General features: G+C 40.1%; 1 protein-coding gene across 7 annotated transcripts in view; it reads right to left on the reverse strand.

The window, feature by feature from the left end:
- kif1b (kinesin family member 1B) overlaps window positions 1-22361 on the reverse strand; it is a 250476-nt gene that overhangs the window by 169714 nt on the left and 58401 nt on the right. For all 7 annotated transcript variants that reach the window (XM_068016948.1, XM_068016945.1, XM_068016944.1 and 4 more), the window contains exons 3-9: window positions 8533-8609; window positions 6380-6559; window positions 5571-5636; window positions 3625-3803; window positions 2738-2849; window positions 904-981; window positions 463-528 (exon numbers count right to left, since the gene is read on the reverse strand). In XM_068016948.1, coding sequence (XP_067873049.1) covers window positions 463-528; window positions 904-981; window positions 2738-2849; window positions 3625-3803; window positions 5571-5636; window positions 6380-6559; window positions 8533-8609 — 758 coding nt within the window. The remainder of the gene's footprint in view (window positions 1-462; window positions 529-903; window positions 982-2737; window positions 2850-3624; window positions 3804-5570; window positions 5637-6379; window positions 6560-8532; window positions 8610-22361) is intronic.

Consider the following 22361-nt stretch of genomic DNA (forward strand, 5'->3'; position numbering starts at 1 on the left):
CTAGAGGCTAGATGGATTTATTAGTGTAGTCTTTAAATAGTGTTTTATTATTTCAGCACAAAAATAGACAGATTTTCACACCATTAAGAAACATTTCCTTAGTAACTTAAAAAAGCTGACATCTATTAGTTCCACGGATTATATATGTGACATTTCTATCTTTGTTCGGTTTCTGAAAACAAGCAAGCAATGTGCATCCAGTGAGGGAAGTGTACTACACAACAGAGTGCAATCCATCCAACAGAGAACTTTTTTAGATTTTCTTGATGTCACATACATAAAACAAAGATTAGACAAGCACATAAAATATGATTATAGTCTAAACATTACCTTACTGGGAGCATTATCCTGCAATGGCAGCACAATTTAAAAAGACAAGAAGTTACAGCAAACAGCACTTTGCCATCTTAAAATATGTTCTAACAATATTGAAATTGTACAGATAAATAATTACAAACTCACCACTTCTGCAAGGGCAGAGATGACTTTTCCTAATGTTGTGAGTGATTTGTTGATATTCGCTCCTTCCTGAAAGTGAAGAGTCATTAACCCAAGTTGGTTTAGGTCAATATATTGAATTTGTGACAAAAATTAAACCTGCACAGCATTCCTTCCGTAGAGTCCAAGGTGCTTTGATTTTTCATCAAAGTTTACTTGACCTTGGCGGTCCCACAAATAAGTTCTCTACAACAATTAAATATTTATAACACTATACTACATTTCAAGCCCCATTAACAGGTCTCCCAATACACAATGTACTGAGAGCTCCAACAAGAAAATTGTCACTGGAAAACTGGCACTGCTCACATGAAGTATATGATTGGAGATTACATATAAGATTCACTCATTTTGATTAGCAGAACGGAAAGGAATGCAGACAAGAAATGTGCCATTCACTTTTACCTTTAATCTGGTTCCTTTAGCCCCAGTAGAGTCAGCTCGTTCACTACCAGCGAGATCGACCAGGCTAATTTTGCTCACCTAACAAGGAGGGAATTTGAACATCCATCAGACTGCCTTTTAACTTTCAATACTGGACAACCGGCTTTATAAATATATTTTAAAAACTACAATCAGCTTCTGATCGCAACCAAACATTAAGTGGTGTCACACCCTCCAAGGGTAGAGGTAGGGGTGTGAGGGAGGTAAGAGATGAAACAAAAAAGATCACTGAGTGGGATGAACACTGGTTTGTTAACTCAATTTGACAAAAAATGACATCTCTCCAGGGATGAGGGAAAATTTTCAAGTGATTCCAGAGGGAAAATTTTCAAGTGATTCCTGTACAAAGCTACTGCTCCCTCACAAGCGACACAGGGGCTGAAAGTTTGAGAACAAGTTTGAAGTCCTGCCACCAGGACGACAGCAGGACTCATACCCCCCCCACCTCTTGCAGATGGCCAGACCCCGGGGCGGGGGGTGGGTGAGCGGCAGCATTTTACTGGCAGGAGCCAATTAAAAGGCCACCGTCCAGATTGCTAACCAATTGAGGACAGCAGCCCGCCTCCCAAAGCTGCCGGCCCAATCAGAGGGCCAGCTGCTCAACGGCACCACCATTAGCGGTGGCCACTACTGAGGCTGCAGGACACGGGACAGGGCACCTCCATGGCAAGGCACCCTCGAAGCCAAGGTAAGTTTTGTTTTTAAGCATGCCAGGGCCAGATAGATAGGCAGGCCCCGGTGATCGGATGGTTGTGGGGAGGGCAGGGAAACCACCTTCAGCGACGCTTTAGCTGCCATGGGCAGCCATCAACTTCAACAAAGTTTCATTAAACATGCTTTTTTTGTTGCTAACCTCCATGTGGCTGGCTATACAGGAATTGGGTCAGAGTTATTATTTCCTCTCTTGAATATGGTGCTTACAGGGATAAAAAGGAAAGAAATACTTGCATTTATATAGCACCTTTCACAACCACAGGACATCTCAAAGAAATTGACAGCCAATTAAGTACTTTTGAAGTGTAGCCACTGTTGTAATGTCGGAAGCGTGGCAGCCAATTTGCACACAGCAAGCTCCCGCAAACCGCAATATGATAATGATCAGATAATCTGCCGTTTTAATGATGTTTACTGAGGAATAAATACTGGCCAGGACACTAGGTATAGTTCCCCTGCTCTTCTTCAAAATAGTACCATGGGATCTTTTGGGTCCACCTGAGGGGGCAGACAGGGCCTCACTTTAATGTCTCATCCAAAAGACAGCACTTCTGACAGTGGAGCATTCCCTCAGTACTCCACTGGAATGTCAGCCTAGAATTTTGAGCTCAAGTCTCTGGAGTGGGGCTTGAACCCACAAACTTCTGACTCAGGTGAGAGTGCTACCAACTGAGCCGTAGCTTCCAATGGGAGGAGAAGAACAATAAAATGATCACATCTGAAATCCATGCACGCTCAAAAAATGTATTAGCTATAATCAAGAGTATGCTTCGAAATGGCACTTTTGGAAATGCCTTATGCAGATAGTGAAATCCCTGCAAAATCCTCCATTTGGTGAATGGTACAGCAATTTTATTCAGATCCCAATTTACTTTCCAAAATGTTGCATTTTTGTATCATACTTGGGCGAGAACAAATGGAAAGACAAAAATATTTTAAAATAGAGATGAATTGCTACCTATTAAACAAAACTGGAAAACAATTTACAAAGGAAGTAGAAATGGCAGTAAATGGAAACAAATTCAGAATTTTAAAAAAAATGCAAAGCTCCCTCCCCGGAACTTAATCATTAACTTTATACCTTTTCTGTGCAAAGGTCAGTTTCCACGTCATGTCTCTTCTGGGTAAAAACTATGGTGAATACAGCATGGGACCTGCTGCTGGTCTCATTCATATTTGTAGCTGCCACAGTTCTGAAATTAAAATGTGATTCTATTTCATAGCTGGTAAAATCAGTGTCAAAAATGCTCTTTTACCGATTGCTCCCCAGGGCTGTGACTCAAAGGACAGGGACTTTGATTTCTCCAGGAACTTGCTCAATATCCAGAACTCAACTGTTGATTTATTCATTTCTCAAATGAATACCTTTCTCTTCTCTGCCCGCTAATTCCTAACCATTCCCTCCTGGCTAATTCTCCTTGTATCCTACAGCCCTTTATACCTACATTGACTAACAATTCAGATACCCCAGAAACCATAATACTGTACTGGATTAGAGAAGATCAAATTATCAACAGTTATTCGCAAGATCAGATGCTGTACCAGACAAACGATCTTGAGGGTATTTGAGAGTCACAGCCCAAAGAATTGTAGATGATATTTAGGAATAGCCTCTTAATTGTGCTGCATTCTACATAGCCTGAAACTAGTGCAGTTTTGCATGCATAAGATTAATAAAGTCAATAAATCAGAACGAATAAACTAACATTCGTACCAATGCTACAAATCTTAATGTATAATTCTCAAGTCTCACAAATGCTGAAGGATCACCTCTGCCCCTGACTGTCACTACAAGGCAACGAGATAATTTCTATCATAATTTGCTTGGCTTTATAAATTCAATATTGAAAACAAAGATCTTAATCAATCAACCGTGTCTTAGAATTATAAGAAAAAGGATTAAGTGGTGAGGGTACTGAGTGCGAACAGCACAAAATTAGATAAATCTGATTCCACACGATGTCCAACCTGGCTTTGTTCCCTGCATCCATGAGATCTGCAATATCTGTGTAGGATGTTACTGCCAGTTTGGAAAGATCTTCTACGTAGGGTCCCAGCAGTGGGTGTTCTCTAACACGTAGGTTTCCTTTGGTCTTGGGATTTAGCAGATCTCGAACCCTTTCACAATAAATTTCCATGTAACTGACCTGTAAACAACCATGAAAAATATGACTGGGTTTGAAGAACAAGAGCAAGTAACGTAAAGATATTAGAATAAAAGCAAAAAGATTTTAGAAATTGTGTCAGTGTAAAGGGTGCAGTTTGAACTTTGAGGCAGACGAGAAAGGAAAGGCAGAATGTTTCAGCAAAATGTATTGACAGGAGCATCATACATCAGTTTTATAATGCATTTTGGAGAGGGAGAAATGTTAATTTGAAATATCTATGCTTTTGTTTAGTATTGCTAAATACATACTGTCAATATGGTACAGAATTGACTGTAGCGGAGAAAATTGCAAACATCACACTTCGGGGGGGGGGGGGTTTTAAATGGCATTCATGTTGGTCAATATTATATTCAAGAATCCAAGTATTTCACTGCCTCAAAACCCCTGAGCATTACATTGTACCTTCCCTCCTTAGATATCACAAATAATCTAAATTATAGAATAATTTGCATTTGCTGACTTGTGTCCAATATGTAATTTTTTTTAAAGCAGTTGTGTAAATGTAATTAATGGCTCTTCCAGCTGATTTTTTATTATTGTGGGGTGGGGAGAGAGGGCAAAGAGAATAATTACAATTACTATCAATTACACAATTTAAATTCTGGATTCTTTCAAATCCCAGATAGTATGTACCTCTGATAAGAAGGCATTAATGCATTCAAACGTCTGTTCAATTCAAGCACTACAAATATTAATGAAAGAGATGTGATACAAAAAATAATTCCCTAAACCAAGGATCTACAACTCCAAACATCAAGTGAAAAACTGCTGCACATTGTGTTCCATTCACAAATCAATTATTGTGTTTCAGTAATTACTAGATTTGGTGAAACCATAAATTGAAGTTATGTAACATTAACATCGCTTCAAAGTTAAAAATAACACACTAACTCATACCATACGTGTGGCACAATTTGAATTTCAGAGTAGTTTTAAGGGGAGCCAGCTCAGGCTGTTAGCACTCAGCTTATTCATGACCTTCATCAGGCGTCATTGTCATCTCTTCTTGGACTTGGATTCAAATCCAAAATTTCTGTAGTGCAAAAGCTATGATGGAACTGATTATTCAGGTTTCATTACTCATGGTCTTACTTCAATGTTTAATCAGTTAACAGGCATTCTTGGGACGGAGAACAAATGTTACTGGACAATTTATTGTTGCATAAACGTACAAATGAGTGACAGTTCAGCCAACACAAAAGTTAAAAACTCATGTATACAAGAAAAATGCACATCAGTTCTGCATAGAAAATTCCACACAAAGGAGATTAGTGGGAAAAAGTCCTACAAATTATCTGAAGAGAAAATTTTGCAGGGCTACGGGGAAAAGCTGAGGGAGTGGGACTAGGTGAGTTGCCTGCATGGACACGAATGGCCTTCTTCTGTAACCATTCTAAGTATTGAAAATGTTATTTGCATTATAAAGCCATAACCATGTGCAAAACCCATTATATTTTACAATGGAATAAAGCATTGCCTGATTTAATCCAACACATCACTATCAATTTATACAAAACCACATGGTTTCAACTTATTTAAATTTTTTGTTTTATTTTCTTTCAATAAAAAGTTTGTCTGCAGTCCATAAACAGTTGGAGGCGTGGTCAGGTTACACAATGACCCCATGACAATAAGAAACTGAAGTAAACCTTGAAATGTTCCTTCAATAAGCTTCTCAGAACTGAAAAGCTGGGTTCTAAATCAGTGGTTGCTCCCTTGACATGTTCTTTTCGTATGGATTCTTACCTCCACAGAATACGACACATCGGAATTGCTGTTGTCGTTTATTTTTTCAAAGAGTTCTTCACAAAGCTGCAGAACAAAAGAACAAATTACAGTTGATAAGGTTTCAACAGAAACCACAGATCAAGTTCACAGATCTCGTATGCGTGAATATATTATTTGGGAAGTCATCTAGAGATGAGGAGGATTTCCCTCATTAAAGCACATTTTTGGTCTTGAATTCATACACGGCTGTCAGGCTTAGAATGAATTCTAAGCCTATCAATTAATTTGTATTGTGTACAAAGCTTTAAAATTCTCAACCACTCAAGTTTTTCAATGCATCTAGACATTCCCCTTTATCCCTGCTCCAGCTGACTATCACAGAAAAAAATACCCCTAACAGAATATTGGTTGCCACGAAATCTCATTTTAAAGTTACTCATTTGATAGATTACAAAAATCAATTTTAACAAAAACCTGGATTATTGGATTAATGACTATGCTACTTCCAAACAGAAGGAATGACTGAAGGTGGGGCAGCCCTGTAACTCATCCATCGGAGCTCAAGTTTTTGTTTCAAAAGGCGAGGTGGTGCAGAAAATAGATTCACATTCTATGAAAATGCTGACAGCCATGATTACCAATTGGAGTTTCTATTCACCATCTCTGCTATAACACAATGACATGTTGGATAACGATATTAATAGGCTCTTACTAACTTACAAAAAACATACGGGATGTCAAGAGTTAGGCATCATTCAACAAAATAAAAAGCTATTTACAAAAGAAAAAGTTTAGTTGCACCTCTACAAATTGGAATTGAACTTCACCTGTGGGATTATCCCTTGATGGTCTTTATCCTGCTTTCCCATCATAGTATAGGATTTTCCTGCTCCGGTTTGCCCGTATGCGAAAATGCATACATTGTAACCCTCAAACGAGTGCTGTAGCATTTCTTTACCAATGTCATTGTAGACTTGATGCTGAGAAGCAAAGGATGGATCTTCGGCCTGAGAAAGGGAAAACAAATATTGTTTCAGATGTCTGATTCCGTGCAGAATATGAACAAAGATAGAAAAATGCATTTATGCCAACTATTGTAACAAAAACAAAACAGGAGCAGAGATTGTTCCAATAAATGTGGTGAAACTGGAATCCTACAGCTCAATAGGCAATAGAATTAGAGTGAGATGTGAACACAAGCTGACTGGATTCGCAGTCCAGGCCTCCAGCTTGCCAATCACGATCATGTCCTTGAGTTGGCCTATTTCAAATATAATTGGCAAGCACCTGGAAAAGGGGGAAGGGAGACTGAAAAGAGAATGGTGCAGAAAACCCCTGCTCCTGCAGCAGGCCTGGGAAAAGCATCGCATCTCTGTTAGATTTAGCATGAAACATCGATAGGGAAGTGCGAATCAATCAGTCTGTGATCATCTGCACTACAGATTTAATTTTTTTTTGATAAATTAAATCCTCACCAGTCCTCCTAATATTTAGAAGCCTGTTGAGTTCTGCACGGTTATGGCATTAATAATAGAAGATGTCTGTTCAACCTCACTTTATTAATTAGGTTCCTTCCCAACCCCTCAGGACAGGTGCTTTCAGTATCATTTCCACCAGATGCTGGAAGATCACTTACGGGACACAAATGTGGGGCTTAGGGTTCAGTGCATGGGGAGAGGTGGGGGGTACTGAGAGACGGTGAATGAGGCGGGGACTGAGAGTGAGGGTGGGAACTGAGAGTCAGTGAGTGAGGTGTGGGGGGACTAAGCAGACCATAGAGCAACTGATAATGCCAAACCCATCAAGTGAGTGCAATCTGCACAAGATGTCAGAGCTGCAGTCACAACAGAGGCTATCAGTTACAGACAGGAGTTTGAAGAGGTCTGAAGATGTGACAAACACAAATGTTCACAACGTCAATGCCGGTTCCAAACAAACTAGCTTGCAAAAATAAAAATTTAACAAAGTAGGCACCCTTCACTCTAAGTAGCAATTCTCAACAAGAACTAAAGAACCCAGGTGACAATTTCTCCAGGTGCACGCCAATGACCAATAGAAATGAGCAGCAGGATTGGGCTCCTCAAACATCAACTCAGATAAATATAGCAAACCCTCCCTAATGCAAGGGTGGCTGAAACCTTGAACACAAAGCTGACAACTTTCATTATCTACAGCAGTCAAATATTTTGGTGCTTATATAAATAATTTTTTTTTTAAAAAGAGTCTTGGGAACACAAGAATTGAGCCTTAACCTCCTTAAACACTGGACTAAAAAAAAACCCAAGTTAGAAAGGAAAAATCAAACTGGTCACTTACTTTGTAATCCACTTTGTTTTTCTGACTAACTGGACAATGCTGCCACTGCTGAAAACCACGGAGTAGCCCATTCAGGACTTGTAAAAATCCAGGCTGTTGCTAAAGTGTTTTCTGCTTAAGAGGCAATGATGCAGCATTCCTATTGAAACCACTTCTCATACCAAATTATTTGGTTCATCAATAACTTTTTAAACCTGAATGTGCTGTAATTTCTTCCCACTGCTCCTTGCTCTAATTAACAGCAGGCGTGAAGGTGATTTGGTCCAAGACTTCAATGTTATTTAAGTCAATCCCTTGGAAGAATGGCCCAGAGACAATGGTTTCTGTAGGAACTGCCTGGTCTCTACTCAACAAATTCCTCCATTCTGAGAATTCAGCATCATGGCGAGCAGGTGAATGGAAGGAGAGAATTGAATTTACATGGCACCACGGCCGAAGCAGTATGTTTTAAAGGTGGAGGAGAAAGGAGGAAAAGTCATTCCAGTTAGCCTACAATAGGACAAAATGAGGTCCAAAAAAGTCATGTATACCATTTCTGGCATCAAGAATATCACAAGTACTTTTTTCTTTAAAATGCAAGAGTCAGGCATTAAGGACCATTAATGGTCTTGCTATGAGCGTACTTTTATTAAACAGTGTAACTTAGTGGAAGCAAGATTCTTACCGAGGTATGTGACCAATAAGAGTAATCAAAGCTGAAGGTCTTTGGTGATTCCTTTGGATTCTTCGGGTTTATAATACCTAAAGCAAGAGGAACAACAAGGTGAGTCAATGAGCCTTTCTAAAGTCTTTACCTTAGAACAAGCAGTGAAGTACAACAAGTCAGTGATAACCTGGATAAGTTACCAGGGAGGAAGCTGATCCATGCATGCTCCTAGTCCTATCCAACATCTGCAAGACACAAGTCAGGAGTGTGATGGAATACTCCCCACTTGCCTGGATGGGTGCAGCTCCAACAACATTCAAGGAGCTCGACACTATCCAGGACAAAGCAGCCCGCTTGATCGGCACCCCATCCACCAAATTAAACATTCACTCCCTCCATCACCGATGCACACTGACAGCAGTGTGCACCATAGACAAGATGCACTGCAGCAACTCGCCAAGCCTCCTTCAACAGCTCCTTCCAAACCCACAATCTCTACCACCTAGACAGCAAGTCCAGCAGACGCATGGGAAGATCACAACCTGCAACTTCCCCTCAAGTCACACATATTCTTGGCTTCCCATTAACAAATTTTTTTTTTTATAAAAGTCTCAACTGCATCACAGTTGGGGGCAGGACGGCGATGGGGGCATGTTCTTCTTCCTCAAGGAATGACATATGCAGAATGGGAAACTGCCTGGTTCAGCATCTGTTTCATTTCAATTTACTTCACAACTGTAGCTCCCTCACCCATCGTCATGGCTTACAAAGGACAGCATTCAGCAAAACCCAAGGAGGAAAATGGAGGAGGTGGAAGAGGAGAACATAAAACTTGAGTAGGGAAGAACACCACAAAAGCAAAAAAACAGTCTTACTGAATTACAACAGCAGCATTTTGTTGGCCAAAATTGGAAATTTCCCACAGCACACGCCACTATTTACACACAGAGAAAAAATGACTCAGGAATAATTCAGTTATTACATTTTCAAGTCATTATTAAAACCCTACATAAACTCGAGAAAACCATTTGGGGGTCTAGGATAGGGTCTAGATATACATGAGTATCATGCTGCTGAGAGCAAGATACATTTTTCCCTGTCCTTTTGTGGTTATTCAATAGTTGAAGGTACAGAAATGCACTTGATAGTTAACTTGCATTCAAGGGCCAGACTGCTGAATAGATTTTGTTAAGAGAAGAGCTAAGTGAAACTGACAACTTTGTAAAACTCTATCCACTTCATTGATTTCCAACATTTTACTTTTAAAGTTGTCCCCAAAAGCACAAATTTAAAAGCTATATTCCCCTACTTCTTGCCTTCATTATTCTGATAGTTACAACTCCAGCTTTTACAATGCATTTTTACTTGCAATGAACAGAAAAACTAGCTTCCATGTGTATTAAGGGGCTGCAAGGGTTAGATTACAGGGATGGGTTACATAAACTTGGTTCATGTTCTGTGGAGTTCAGATGGTTGAAGGCAGTGATCTCATTGTTTAAAATAATAAAGGAATTCAATACAAATAAACTATTTCCACTCCTGGGGAATTCAGAACAAGGGGGCAGAATCCTAAAATGAAAACTACACCTTTTAAGAGCAAGGGAGCACTTTTTTCATACAACAGATCATGGAAATTGGGAACCCTCTCCCCACAGCAGGGTATGGATGCTTGAAATTTTCAAGACTGCGATCAATAGGTCTGTGTTAGGAAACAGCAAAGGATAAGGAGGAAAGGCAAGCACCAAGTTGAGACACAAATCAGTCATGGTTAACAGAATGACGGAGGGGTTGAATGACATACTCCCATTCTTCTGAACTTGAGGCTGTGCATAAAATATCTGGGACAGTGGACTTCCAGGTGAACTGAACCCTTTTACGGAGTAAGCAGACACTGAGAATAGTAGGATATCCGTGTACCCTCTTGATCTTTCAGATGGAAAAACAGCATGCTGAAACAAAATGTTTCTAAAATAGAAACTGATTGCCATCCAGAAATGTGAGCAAGTAAGCAAAATTAAAATACAATACCTAACTTCTGCAGTACATTAAACAGTTTTTGCAGAACTATTTATCAATTAGCCCACGACACTTGAACTTTTCCGCATGTATCACTTCAAGACTTGGTGAAGTATAAAGATGACAAAGTATTCCTGTGACTCGGCTGTGCGATTAAATGGGAACAAGCACCAGCTGCTGTCACATTTGATCCCACTTTGTACTGCCCTGGAGAAAGAACCATTCACCTTTCATGGGGCAGGTTGCATAGTAGTTATGTTACTGGACTAGTAATCCAGAGACCTGGACTAATCTTCCAGAGATCTACATTCAAATCGCACCAAGGCAGCTGATGAATTCAAATTCAATTCATTAAATAAAATCTGGAATAGAAAGCTACTATTTTTAATGGTGACCATGAAACTACTGGATTGTCGTAAATCCCATCTGTACATTAATGTCCTATAGGGAAGGAAATCTGCTATCCTTAGCTAGTCTGGCCTGGATATATGACTCCAGACCCACAGCAATGGAGTTGACTCTTAATTGCCCACTGAAATTGCCTAGCAAACCACTCAGTTGTATTCAAGGTGGATCACCTTCTCAAGGGCAATTAGGGATGGGCAATAAATGTTGGCCTTGACAGCGACACCCACATCCATGAATATTTTAAAAAAATCAAAAATCAGAACAAAAGACTTGATCTTAATTGACATTAACATCCTGTATCTGCTTTAACAAGGAGATGCTATTTTTGACATTGCGCATCTAGTTTAGCTTCTGAAAGAAAACACTTATTTGCAATGGCTCAACCAGAAGGGATAATGACCGAGACTGCCCTCACAGTAGCAACCTTACATATATCAACATATCACAAGCCCAAGTTTCAGACAGATGTAAACAAAGCACCAACTCCACCCCTCTTTCCCTTACACTTAATATCAAACACAGACTCCCTTAGGTATTCACTCCTTTGTAAAAAAAAAAGAAAACCATTTCTAGAAAGCAGACATGGAAGATATTTTAATGTTGCTGTAACAGTACTGTTAGAATAATTGTCTTTAAAAATTATAGACAAGATACTTTTTCCAACAAAAAGGATTTTCTGATCGGTCACACTACAGGAACAATTAAAAAAGAAATCACTGAATTAATAAAATTTTTGCAAAAAATTAACTTTTTGGATATTCAGAGGCTATGTGCTATTATATGAACATACGAATTAGGAGCAGAAGTAGGCCATTCGGCCCCTCAAGCCTGCTCCGCCATTCAATAAGATCATGGCTGATCTGTTTGTGTTACGAATTTCACACTCCCATCTATCCCCGATAACCTTTCTTTTCCTTGCCTAACAAGAATCTATCTACCTTAAAAATATTCAATGACCCGCCTCCACCACCTTCTGAGGTAGTATTCCAAAGTCGCAAAACCCTCAGAGAAAAAATTTCTCCTCATCTCTGTCCTAAAAGGACAACCCCTAATTTTAAAACAGTGCTCCCTAGTTCTGGACTCACCCACAAGAGGAAACATCCTTTCCACATCCACCTTGTCAAGACCTGATGTACTTCAATCAAGTCTCCCCTTCTAAACTCCAGTGAAAACAAGCCCAGTCTGTCCAACCTTTCCTCATAAGACAACCCGCTCATTCCAGGTATCAATCTAGTAAACCTCCTCTGAATTGCCTCCAACGCATTTACATCCTTCCTTAAATATGGACACCAAAACTGCACACAATATTCGAGATGTGGTCTCACCAATGCCCTGTATAACTTTTATAAAAGCAAAATACTGCAGATGCTGGAAATCTGCAATAAAACCAGAAAGTGTTGGAAATACTCAGCAGTTCAGGCAGCATCTGCGGAGAGAGAATCAGAGTTAACATTTCAGGTCTGTGACCTTTCATCAGAACTGGCAATGGTTAGAAAAGAATCAGGTTTTAAGCAAGTGAAGGGGGTGGGGGAAAGAGAACAAAAGTGAAGGTGTTTGATAGGGCAGAAGAGATTAAATGACAAAGCTATCCTGGAACAAAGGCTATGAGTGTGTTAATGCTTGTGGTGAAAGACAAAGCATTAGTCCAGAGGGAGTGTTAGTAGCGGAATAATTAGCAGATATGACTACACGAAAAACAGACACATGGTTAAAAAATAAAATAAAACAAAAATAATATAGAAGAAAAGCCAGTCATGTTCTGAAGTTATTGAACTCAGTGTTCAGTCCACAAAGCTGTAGAGTGCCTAATCGAAAGATCAGGTGCTGCTCCTCGAGCTTGCATTGATGTCCACTGGAGCAGGCCAAGAACAGAAATGTGGGCATGAAAGCAAGGGGGTGTGTTGAAACGGCCAGCAACCGGAAGCTCGAGGTCATGCCTTTGGACTGAGCAGAGGTGTTCCACAAAGCGGTCATCCAATCTGCATTTGGTCTCCCCAATATAGAGGCGACCACATTGTGAGCGGCGAATACAGTATACTACATTGAAGGAAGTACAAGTAAATCACCGCTTCACCTGGAAGGAGTGTTTGGGGCCTTGGATGGTGAGGAGAGAGGAAGTAAAAGGGCAGATATTACACCTCCTGCGATTGCGTGGGAAGGTTCTATGGGAAGGGGACGAGGTGTTGGGGGTGATGGAGGAGTTGACCAGAGTGTCGCCGAGGGAACGATCCCTTCAGAATGCTGATGGGGGAGGGGAAGAGAAGATGTGTTTGGTAGTGGCATCATGCTGGAGATGGCAGAAATGGCAGAGGATGATCCTTTGGATGTGGAGGCTAGTGGGGTGGAAAGTGAGGACAAGGGGAACCTTGTCGCGGTTCTGGGAGGGAGGGGAAGGGGTGAGGGCAGAATTGCGGGAAATGGGTCAGACATGGTTGAGGCCCTGTCAACCACAGTGGGGGTGGGGGGACTCTTCAGTTGAGGAAAAAGGAAGACATATCAGAAGTGCTGTTGCTGTTGTGGAAGGTTGCATCATCAGAACAGATGCATCGGAGACAGAGAAAATGGGAGAATGGGATGTAGTCCTTACAGTAAACATGGTGTAGTCAAGGTAGTCGTGGGAGTCGGTGAATTTATAAATGATTATTAGTAGACAGCCTATCCGCAGAGATGGAGACAGAGAAGTCGAGGAAGAGAAGTGTCGGAAATAGACCATATAAAAGGTGAGAGAAGGGTGGAAATTGGAAACAAAGTTGAACAAGTTTTCCAGTTCGGGATGGGAGCAGGAAACGGCACTGATACAGTCATCAATGTACCGGAACGTACCTTACTTTTATTTTCAATTCCTCAATACTCAGCAAACTTCGATTCCCCAACATCGTTATAGACAATTCCTGTACTTGACTAACAAAAGCTGATTTTTGTTTATAGCAGCCATTTTTGTGACATTCATGTTAAACCTGGGAACTAAGAACTGGGTACTAAGGACTGCCCAATATCATTTTGCAAAGGACCCTTTACAGCCAGACATGAGTCCTAGTGAGTAGCCAGGACATGAACCATTCAGTCTTTAACGTGGAATACAATTGTAGATTTGATATTCCTTTGCTATGTTTTAATTATACCTTCACACAATTAAAAATCACTCTGAAATCAAATACTAACTTCAAGCCAATTAAAGATTGATCATAGTCTATGGAAATGTGAGAATTGTTTGCCATTGCTTATAATGACAGTCATTTTAAAATGTTAATGTCATATTTAGCAGTTTTGCAATATTTAGAAAATACAGGTTGAATAACTATCCATTATGACCCAACACTACTACAATACCATTGAAACAATGGATAACATGAAGGTTTATCCAACACTACTACAATACCATTGAAACAATGGATAACATGAAGGTTTATCCAACACTACTACAATACCATTGAAACAATGGATAACATGAAGGTTTATCCAACACTACTACAATACCATTGAAACAATGGATAACATGAAGGTTTATGTATGCTTTCCTTTCAACTCTGAAAATCTAAGCAACACTTTCCAAGTTGTGTCATCTACAACAGTTAATTATGAAGAGTATTTAAAAGAGTTAAAATCTGTTGAGGCAAAATGCAGTCGAGCTACATACTGATTACAGTGACAGAAAATAGGTCAAGACCTATTTGGATGTGGATGTGTTATCCTTTAATCCTAATCCTTTAATATTTGAAAACGTACAAATTGAAAATAAAAAATCCTAGTTTCCCTTTACTGATTAAGCATCAGCTTCCAGAGTGAAGAATGATGACGCTGGTAACCTGCAGTCATTTTTCATATATTATAAGAGTAAAACCTTGCTCGACTTGATGGAGAAAATATAGGCCCAGCACACAAAAAAATGCCATGGTGCCCTGGAAAAGCACCGTCGGCCCCCAACTGCTGTCTTGTATAAAGTTTACGACCTGTGCCATTGAGACTGCTTTTCCATTTCTTCATTCCCCCCCCCACCCCAGTTAAAATGGTAGGCTCTACTCCTTACATCACATCCCACAGATGAATTGGAGCAAAGCCAACTGTTAAGATTAGTAGGAAATTAAGGTTAAGCTTTGTATTTGCAAGATGTCAGTTGGCCCATCAAAATACTTATGTACACGGAAAACTGTCAACATAACATTTAAGGCATGCAAGCAGCATTAAAAGAAAAATGTCATCTATATAAACATTTTCCATTTTACAGTAACTGTGGAGAATGATTAGATTGATGAAACTGGGACCACACTGAAGCTCCAATTCAATCCAAACTATAATCTCTCTAAGCCCCTAAAAATGAAAGCAATCTCTTTTCTTCCCTTGCACTGACACTATAACACATGACAAACCATGCCTAATTTATTCTGGATGCAATTCCAGGAAAATGGCTCATTCATGGAAATTTGGTCTAACAGTTGACAATCAACTGAATGATACAGCATCCTCATTCCAAATACTGAAATGAAAACCAATGCTCGCACAGCACTCATAACTTAAAAGGCCACCCTTCAGAAATAGAAACAGTTATTAGTGGTTCTGCCAATTGACGTAATCCCCTTGTGCAACTATCTGGCTCCATATTAATGCATTCAGTCTCCTAGGACACAAGAGATCAACATTTTCCAATAAAACTCATGGACTGGTTTGTGTTCAGCAACAAACCTGGATAGCAGCTATAGTGATGATTAACAGGCTTTGTATTTTAGATTATCCACTTTTGCAAAAATAAAAATTAGTTATTCCTCTCATACTGCAGAGAGAATTCAAATCTTGTCCTATTTGTAATCAACAATTATCCCCGTGTTTTGAGTATTATTTTACATGCTAAATGCCTCTCTGTCAGTGCAACGTAGCCATTGTTTGAAGGAACAATTGAAGAAAAGATACTAACCCAGATCAGTACGTTGTGAAAATGATTGCTTCTGGTTGTCACGTCACGAGTTGAGTACGATCACAGGTTGGATGTCCAAAATCCGGCTTTCCGAAAACCAGACATTTTTGAAAATATTCCATTTGATATTCAGGTGCAAGGTAAATTGGGATTTTAAAGGTCTTTTGACTAGCTAAGTGGGTTGAAAATTTTAATTTTAGGTTTCCTTGTGGGCCAGGAGAAGCAGCAGTGCCCCTTCAGGCCTCATGAAGACAACAAGGGGCTCCCAAGCTCTGCCTTCTTTTTATTTATTTATTTATATTTATTTATTTAGAGATACAGCACTGAAACAGGCCCTTCGGCCCACTGTCTGTGCCGACCAACAACCACCCATTTATACTAACCCTACAGTAATCCCATATTCCCTACCACCTATCTACACATGGGGCAATTTACAATGGCCAATTTACCTATCACCTGCAAGTCTTTGGCAGTGGGAGGAAACCGGAGCACCTGGTGAAAACCCACGCAATCACAGGGAGAACTTGCAAACTCCACACAGGCAGTACCCAGAATTGAACCCAGGTCCCTGGAGCTGAGAGGCTGCGGTGCTAACCACTGCGCGGCCCCATTCTCCTTCCCTACCCCTGATAAATGAGCAGAAAGCTCCCTCCCTCTCCAATCATGACCGGAGCAGCAGACCCCTCCCCCAACTGATTACTGCAGATTGTTCCCTCAGGTCATTGACTGTGGCCTCCTCCCGATGAACTCCCATGCCTGCCCATTGGCCAGGTTTTGGATCTAGCTGATTTCAGACAGGACTCCAGGAAAAATTTATTTAAATGACGTCCGGCATTAAAATTGGCCGCAGCTCCACACCCCCGGACTCCCTGGGTTTTCTGCCCACTTCATTGATAGCATGCTCTGTTCCCATTCCCAAAGCGGGACCTGCATGCATCTTGCTTTGGAAGCGGATAACAAGAATTTGTTAAGTATTCTTAAAAATGTTCTTCAAACGTTATGTATAGATTATGTATTCTTTTTCATAATTAAAAGATTATTCTTTTTCAAACTTTATTTCATGTATCTCTTATTCATTGAGTTTGGCCTAGGATAGGCTACCTGATTTTATTGTCCAAAATCCAGGAAAATCCTAAATCCAGCAGGTATAGTCTCGGTCCCGAGGGTGCAGGATTTTGGACGTCCAACCTACATGGGCATTACAGCACAGAAAAAGGCCATTCAGCCCAACCAATCTCCGTACCCTGTGTTTCCACATCCCTTTAACCACCTGTATCACCCATTCTTAAATATTGACATGATCGCTGCTTCAAACACTGTCTCTGGAAGGGCATTCCACAGCCTCACAACTCCTCAGTGTTAAAAACAACTATATCCTTCTGCTCTCTATTCTATCCTCTATCTTCCACTTAATCTTATATCTACGTCTCTGGCAACAGCATATTTCTATCTACTCTGTTCCATTCAGTCGTAATGTTAAACACCTCCTTTATTACATTACCCTGTAATTGCCTCTGTTGCAACAAGAAATTCCCCAGTTTTCCCAGTCTTTCTCCATATTTGTTTTTCCTCATACCAAGCATCATGCTAATGAATGGGTCATACCCTCTCTATTACTTTAATATCGTTCTTATAGTGTGGAGTCCAAAACTGCAAACTGTCCTCCAAATGTGCTCTTCCTAAGGTTTTATACAGATTCACCATAACCTCTTGCAAATAAAAAAATGATTTATGCAAGTTGTTACTTCAGCCAATATCCAAATGAATGGATCAAAAGTAACAATGAAAAGAACCAAACTCAGAAAAAAATCTAAACCAATTAAATCAAATAATCCATCAGCTTTTTGAAATCCATAGAACTGATGGAGGGGTGGGAGGTGGCTCCTATGGATCATTAATGCTATCATAGACTAGTCAGGCTGAATGGCCTGTTTGTGTGTAGTAGATTCCACACAATTCTGTGTAAAGTTGACAGTGGACTGACTGTATTGGTACTGTTCACCCTGCGAATGTTGATCTACAATATCCATATACAAAACAACCTGGGAAGTTCTAGATCTTCATGCGAAAGATGCATCATAGGAGCTGTAGTTTACACTTGTTTCTATAAAACTTCAATACCGTTATGACCAGGTGAGAAGGGGGTCTAGGGTTCCCTCTCAGCAGTCACCTGGTCTGACTGTAACAGGGTTTAATTTTTAAAACATGTTTTTAGCTCCCCCTTGGTGAATCCTTATTCACCGCTTTCCAAGGCAAAGAAACCAGCACAAACAGGTTTTCTTAGGTTTAAAGAAAAGTCAAAATTTATTAAACTTGCACTTAAACTGTAACTCAGTTAGCGCCTAGGGATACACGACGTGCCTACACTAGCATGCATTGTGATACACACATGTAATAGAGACAGAAAAGAGAAGAAAAATAAAGTGGAAGGGTTTGAGGCAATATCTGAAGAGTTCTGGTTACGGTTCTTCGAGCTCGCTGTAAAGTCCTTGATTGTCGGTAGATTGCGCTTTTCGTTGGGGCCCAGTATTCTTCTTAAACCTTGTTCGCTGTAGGAGACTTTTCATTCAAGATTTATATGTCTTCAGTGGATTCAGAGGCTTGTGAGAAAGAGATGGGAGCAGACAGGAGAGATCTTCTCAGTCCAGGAGCAAACAGTCTTTCTGTGGCTAGTTCAAAAAACCCAAAACAGCCAGTTAGTCATGTGACCAGCAGGTCCAACCAGTCCTGGCCACTGTGGATTGCATCACCCCAGCAGGCCCTAAATGAGCTTCCCCACCCCCTCCCTGTCCAGTGATCAACATCCATTGTGGGTTGAATGTGTCAAGGAATGGCCCTTTGTCTACACAAGCACCATCTGTTAGTATGCAAATGTTTTTTCCAGCCACGACTGATCTGTTCAACGAGTCATTTCCCCATTCCAGCAACAGTAAAAAATCAACGTTCATATGACAAAACCAGTGTGCCTCATTCTTGGCAGGTGGAGGCCAGCATGACAATACCCAGAGTGCATGGGAGAACCAGGCCAGACATGCACAAATAAATGAACTTGTTGACCACTCAACAGTAAACAGAAATTTCACTTCTTTTAGAAAGGAATAAAATTGTTTTACACAGTGTAAGCCATTAAAAATAACAAGCAATGGTCTTTGGGATAGAGTTTACTTTGTATGCTTTGTAATGAGGCATTTGAGTTTATCTGGGAGGGGGTGGTGATGTTGGAGATTCTTTGTTGCTGACTTCAGGCATTGCAGCTGTAGTGAGCAAGAACCAGAAAATGGCAAATAACCACTCACTTGGTGGTCAGGTGTTAAGCATTTGAGACTCCATGAAGAAATCTTCCTGCAGCAATGCTAAGTCAATGACAGCTGCAGCAAGAACTACAAATCCAATGTGGGAAGCAAGGGGAAAAGGAGAAAATAAACTTTCATAATATCTTTTATGATGCAGATCACCCTAGCAAATTTCTGGGATGTTACTGAAATGACAAGAGTAACCTTCTGAGATAGTCTCCAAGATCTGTGTGTCCACCGTCATGCTTCCAGTATGGCCACAGACTCCTGCACGTGGCCTGCTACCTAAGCCCTTACTGGAAGTGAAATAATGAGGCACAAGGATCCAGCAGGAATCCCCCACATTCTGACTCAAACGAGGAAGCGATCAAGTGTATGATTCCCAGAAGTCACAAAAAGACTGTGCTTGAGGCAGAGCTTTGGAATAGACAGTCGATAGAATGGGAGGTGGAAGGGAAAGAGAGAATACTCTCTTAAAAAGGATCAAGAGGCTCATATTTCAAAGTATTTGCTCCCAGCTCTTCAAATCTGGCGATAATGAAACCTCTGTACAATATATTTAAATAAAAGACTCATTACTTGGTAACCTTGCAGGAAAGAACCTACAATATCTCTGGAATGCAAACACACAGTACTTCAAAAAGACCACAGAACAGCTGCCAGATGCTGGCACAGCTTGTTCTGCGGGCCTCAATAAAAATAGACATTCTTTCTCCTTTATGACATAGGATCATTTAACACAGCTTGCTGTCACTTTTCTTCAATACTAACTTATAAAATTGCTCAGAACCTTTTTATTTAAGGGGTAGCAGTATTACACAAAAGTCATCCCATCCCAGTCTTTCACATAAAATGAACCATCCTTCATTCACAGCATAAAGCAGCTTGGTCTTGCAGTTTTTGAGGATAATTTTAAGCTTATGAGAAATTGCCAGTTGTATTTTCTTGTTATTCTATACTTTGAAATCTCAGTAGTATCTTAACAAAAATCTATGCATTTCCTCCATTACAATCGTGACTACACTACAAAAAAGTACTCCACTGGCTGCCAAGCTTTTTGAGATGTCCGGTGGTCATGTAAAGCACCACATAAGTTCAAGTCTTTTTTTTTGAGGTACTTCAGTTGCCCTTTAGGACGTCACTGTTCACTACGATTATAAACTAGAAGGTCTGTGATATCATTGTAGAGAACGCAGAGACCAGGAAACAGGAAAAAAAAAGTTCTCCGGAGAGAAATAAAAAATATTGCAGTGTTTTAAGAAGTTATAATAATTTAATAAATGTACCGGCAAATAAAAACCACTGCAATAGATCAGTTATTTTCATATAATGAGACTCTGATGTATGTTTTGCACAGGTTAAGTGCGTGTTATCACTAGTCAAAGTAATTTATCCAGCTTCTTTTGTTAAGAACACTGACTACATCAATAGCACCCGTTTATAAATTTACAATGAATGAACTGGCCATTACTGATCAAGATTTTATTTTTATTTTATTTATTTATATAGAGATACAGCACTGAAACAGGCCCTTCGGCCCACCGAGTCAGTGCCGACCATCAACCACCCATTTATACTAATCCTACACTAATCCCATATTCCTATCACATCCCCACCTGTCCCTATATTCTCCTACCACCTACCTATACCAGGGGCAATTTATAATGGCCACTTTACCTATCAACCTGCAAGTCTTTTGGTGGTGGGAGGAAACCGGAGTACCCAGCGAAAACCCACGCAGACACAGGGAGCACTAGCAAACTCCACACAGGCAGTACCCAGAACTGAACCCGGGTCGCTGGAGCTGTGAGGCTGCAGTGCTAACCACTGCGCCGCAGATTTTGATGACACTGCTATTCATTGTAAAACTCAGTTTGCATAGTTCAACAAAACCAACAGTATTTGTAACTGAAATACAGAGGTCTACTGTCACAATGAAAAGGAGCAGCCAAAACACAGTGCAATCATATTTTAGCACACGGCAGTATCTTCTCTGGAAGCCAGAATTGAAGCCACGCAAAATATTGTCAAGTAAGCAGAGTGAAGCACCTCATAGTGCCATGTAATGTATTGAAAGAAATTAATCTGTACTGCACTTTATGTATTGTCGCATTTGAACTATTCTGTAATGTATTTTTTACAAATTTTATGAAAAAAGTATACTTTTTGTAAAAACCTTCAATCTATTGACTACCTTCGCACTACAGTCAAAATATTCTGGTTTGAGAAGGTGGTGAAAGAGACGACAATTCTGTCTTAAAGCAGACCAAATTCTCTTTTCCTTTTTAAATGTCACATTCTCTTAGACCCAGTGACATCAGACAATTTTTGCAGCATAATTTCAATTCCATGACTGGACAGGAACAGCAGGTGGCAAAGTCACAGAAACACTGCATCTATAATTATCTTGACTCATCGACAGTCTATTTCCTGGTCAATCTCTGGAGAAACTATGACTAATGAACAAAGACTTGCTCATCATATCCATTCAAAATACAAGCAGTCATCAGCAACTGATTCCCCCTCATTTTTTGCTCCTAACAACTGGAAAGCAAGCACAGCTAAAGTAATTCTTTGGTTTTCTAACTGTAAGGAACTGGCCAAGAAATTGGACTCAAATTCAATTTTCACTAAGTACTTGGTTCCCATTTTTCCAAATTTTATTTGAAGCCTTTACAGAGGAACAGGCAATGTAGAGCAAAACATTTCCAACGATGACGCTGGTGTAGCTGTATGGCCCAAACAACATTTAAAAATTTATATTCTGTTCTTACACTCCCAGTACTCAATCATGCTCTGTCAGATTTACACCTAACCTATTCTTTTAAAAACAAGGCAGCATTAACTAGGAGTCTATCCGATGTCCCGGGGAAGGAGATGAACGAGAACCTTTCATAATTTACATGCCAAATTTGAGAAACATTGTTGTTACTACCTGAGCAAAAGAAATGCGTTCCTCCAGTACTGGCTTCTAAGTTTTGTTAACAGGTCTCTCACCCAAGACTCCAGGGTTCAAATCCTACTTCAGAACTTAAGAATATATCCTAGGCCGACACTCCAGTGCAGTACTTGGGGACATTGTACAAGATGACATCTTTCTGATATGTTACACAGAGGTCCCATCAGCCTAGTCCAGTAAATATTAAATCTCAGACGGCACTATTGGAAAAGTGCCCTGGCCAACAGTGTTTCCTCAACCACAACTGCAAAAATGGTGCACT

The sequence above is a fragment of the Heterodontus francisci genome, chromosome 37, assembly GCF_036365525.1.
Source record: "Heterodontus francisci isolate sHetFra1 chromosome 37, sHetFra1.hap1, whole genome shotgun sequence".
Classification (NCBI taxonomy): Eukaryota; Metazoa; Chordata; class Chondrichthyes; order Heterodontiformes; family Heterodontidae; genus Heterodontus; species Heterodontus francisci.